The sequence below is a fragment of the Poecilia reticulata genome, linkage group LG21, assembly GCF_000633615.1.
Source record: "Poecilia reticulata strain Guanapo linkage group LG21, Guppy_female_1.0+MT, whole genome shotgun sequence".
In the NCBI taxonomy this organism is placed as follows: domain Eukaryota; kingdom Metazoa; phylum Chordata; class Actinopteri; order Cyprinodontiformes; family Poeciliidae; genus Poecilia; species Poecilia reticulata.
In genome coordinates this window covers 463,055-466,396 of record NC_024351.1, presented here as the reverse complement: position 1 = coordinate 466,396, position 3,342 = coordinate 463,055, and the positions used below count along the sequence as shown (strand labels likewise).

The 3,342-nt window shown below is 51.0% G+C and overlaps 1 protein-coding gene across 2 annotated transcripts in view; it reads left to right on the top strand.

Moving 5' to 3' along the window:
• The window catches only part of xrn2 (5'-3' exoribonuclease 2), a 19,074-nt gene that overhangs the window by 8,235 nt on the left and 7,497 nt on the right, over nt 1-3,342 (top strand). For both annotated transcript variants that reach the window (XM_008396956.2, XM_008396954.2), the window contains exons 16-22: nt 209-253; nt 496-587; nt 1,128-1,263; nt 2,717-2,824; nt 2,905-2,994; nt 3,059-3,131; nt 3,238-3,321. In XM_008396956.2, the coding sequence (XP_008395178.1) occupies nt 209-253; nt 496-587; nt 1,128-1,263; nt 2,717-2,824; nt 2,905-2,994; nt 3,059-3,131; nt 3,238-3,321 (628 nt within the window). The remainder of the gene's footprint in view (nt 1-208; nt 254-495; nt 588-1,127; nt 1,264-2,716; nt 2,825-2,904; nt 2,995-3,058; nt 3,132-3,237; nt 3,322-3,342) is intronic.

Below are 3,342 nucleotides of genomic sequence, written 5' to 3'. Positions count from 1 at the left end.
GCTCATGTTCAGCTAGCGTTCAGCTAATATTCAGCTAGCGTTCAGCTAGCGATCAGCTCATGTTCAGCTAGCGATCAGCTCACGTTCAGCTAGCGTTCAGCTAGCGATCAGCTCATGTTCAGCTAGCGTTCAGCTAGCGATCAGCTCATGTTCAGCTAGCGATCATTTAGCGGTCAGGTAGTAATCGGATGTCTGGTTTCTCCTGCAGGATGCAGCTCAGTCCCTGAAGTCCATGATGAGGAACGGAGGCAGGGTGTGTGGACTCTCTCTCTCTCTCTCTCTCTCTCTCTCTCTCTCTTTACATCTTTAGAATATTTTTTATACATTTGAACTCAAAGGGAAGCATGAATATTTTATCATTTTCAGGAACCCTCAGTAGTTTCTAGAACAGCTGGTTCTGGAGCAGCTCTGCCACAGGCCTCAGTAAATAATCATTTATATTTTTGCCATAACCGACTGACTGCAGCTGTTTGTGGGTTTTGTTGCCCTGCTCAGTCGTCTGCAGGCGTGAGCGACGGCGCAGACCGAGGAGTCAAAAGGAAACCTGAGGACAGCGACAGCGAGCCGGAGCCCGAAGACAACGTCAGGTCAGGCGATTACCATCACTCTGTTTGACTGCAAACCGGGTCAGAACCACGAACCGGGTCAGAACCAGACACTGCTTCAGTCACAACTCCTGAATATCTGCCTTGAAAACATCACAACTGCTTCTAAGCTAAACTTTGAACTGATTCCACTCCTGAATCGGATCAGCTGCAGGCACTGAACCCTCCCCAGTGCTCCCAGTGCTCCCAGTGCTCTGCTTCCCTCCCAGCCTGATTAATATGGAAATCAGGAACGTGGCAGTAAATTCCTCAGTGATGCTCTCGTCAAAGCTCCTAAATCCACCGAGATAATTGGCATTCATGATGCCCCCCCACCACTTACACACTTACCCCCTTATGTGTGTAAATGTGTGTGTCCCTGTGTGTGTCCGTGTGTGTAAGTGTGTGTGTGTAAGTGTGTGTCCGTCCCTGTGTGTGTCCGTGTGTGTAAGTGTGTGTGTGTGTGTGTGTGTCCGTCCCTGTGTGTGTCCGTGTGTGTAAGTGTGTGCGTGTGTGTAAGTGTGTGTGTGTGTGTTGCTGCAGGCTGTGGGAGGACGGCTGGAAGCAGAGGTACTATAAGACCAAGTTCGACGTGGACGTGTCTGACGACGGCTTCAGGAAGAAGGTGGTGCGCTCCTACGTGGAGGGGCTGTGCTGGGTGCTGCGCTACTACTACCAGGTAATCGGGATGCGCTGGCCGGTTCTGGCTGAACCGGGACCAGGACCGGGACCCATCACTGGCCGGTTCTGCCTGTGCTGTGGCAGTACTTCAGCATTAACTTCCACTAAATATCATGTTAGCGTAGCGTTTCATCATTGGCTTCCACCAAGCCCAATGTTAGCATAGCGCTTTAGCATCAGCTTCCTCTACATACCATGTTGTCGTAGTGCTTTAGCGTTGGCGTAGATTTTTGTTATTAATGGTTTAGCGTTAGCATAGCTAATCTTTGAATAATGCTGTAGTGTTAGCGTAGCTAGTCTGTGTGATTAATGCTTTAGCGTTAGCGTAGCTAGTCTGGCCCTGGTTGGAGTGTGACCTTTGACCCCAGAGCTCCTCCTTAATCTCTAATGCAGCTGATGAACTCCTGTGTTGACCCGGTCCGGTCCGGTTCTGCTCTTTCTGAATGTGAGTGGGAGCAGGAGTGGTGCTAACGCTGCGGCGCCGGCCCTCAGAGGTTCATCCTGGACGGATCGGCCCGGCCCGGTTCCGCTCTCTGCCTGTGGTCCCAGGGGTCGGTTCTGAAGGGCCCGGCGCCCCCCGGTGGACGGGAACGTGCCTGTCCTCTACTGCCGCAGATTATGATCAGGCACGACTCGGCCGACCCAAACCTCAGAGGACCCGGCAGAACCGTCTGAGCCAGGACACTGAAACGGATCGGAACCAAGCCTGGGCTCTGGGTCAGAACCGCTCAGAGGCGTTTAAATACTCCGTCTGGTTGCCATGGAAACGGCTCCATAACTGGCCAATTCGTTTAATCTCAAGTTTTAATTTAAAATCTGACGTGAAAAATGTTTGATGGTTTATTTAAACATTTATTAATTATAGATCCTTTCATCTTTTTAGTGGTTAAGATTTAAACATTTAACGATTATTATAAATTAATAAAATGTAAAAATCACATTTCAACTTGATTATGTTTTAATTAGTTTATTTATGGATCTGATTTATGGAGTGATCACATCTATGGATGAAACTCACTGGTTCTGGTTCTGTTGGTTCTGGTTCTGTTGGGTCGCTCTGATGCGAAGGCGGCCATTTTGCTCAGGTTGATGGGCTCAGATGGAGATCGGGTCGCTGAGCGCCGCGGCGGCTTCTTAAAGCGACGGCACCGCTAATGAAGGCCGGCTGGGATTATTCCTGGGATTATTCCTGGGATTATTCCTGGGAATAAATGGAAGTCCAAAAGCCTCTGGCCATCGCAGCTTCTGATTGGTTGGTCTGGGATCTGTTATAGATTTTATATCGATTCGAGATTCTCATCAGTTTCCTGATTACTTGGTAAAATAATTTAATCCAGATTATTGTTTATTCCTTGATGCTTCCGGGAAATTTCTTTGGTTAAACTGTTGCTGGACCTGGACCAGAACCAGTGCCAGGCCTGGTTCTGGTTCTGACCCGTTCCCTCCTGCAGGGCTGCGCCTCCTGGAAGTGGTTCTTCCCGTTCCACTACGCTCCGTTCGCCTCCGACTTCAGAGACATCCAGGAAATGTTCTCAGAGTTCGAGAAGGACACCAAACCGGTGAGGAGGTTCTGGGTGTGTCGGGTCGGGTCGGAACCGCTCGCCGGTCCGGTTCTGACCCGCTCTGCTGTTCTGTTCAGTTCAAGCCTCTGGAGCAGCTGATGGGAGTGTTTCCTGCCGCCAGTGGGAACTTCCTGCCGCCCACATGGAGGAACCTGATGATGAGCGCGGTGAGTTGGCCAGCAGGAAGTGATGCGCAGGAAGTTACCTGTTTGACTCGCTGCTGTGCTGCAGGATTCCTCCATCATCGACTTTTACCCTGACGACTTCGCCATCGACCTGAACGGGAAGAAGTACGCCTGGCAGGGTGAGGCCACTTCCTGTCAGCATGCTGATGACATCATTATGACATCATAGCACAGCTTTCAGCAGACGGTATTTTTTCCTCCCATCCGTCTTGTTCCTGCTTCCAGGCGTGGCCCTGCTGCCGTTTGTGGATGAGCGCCGACTGAGGGGGGCTCTGGCCGACGTTTACCCCGACCTGACGCCCGACGAAGGTGAGACCAGGTCACCGCACC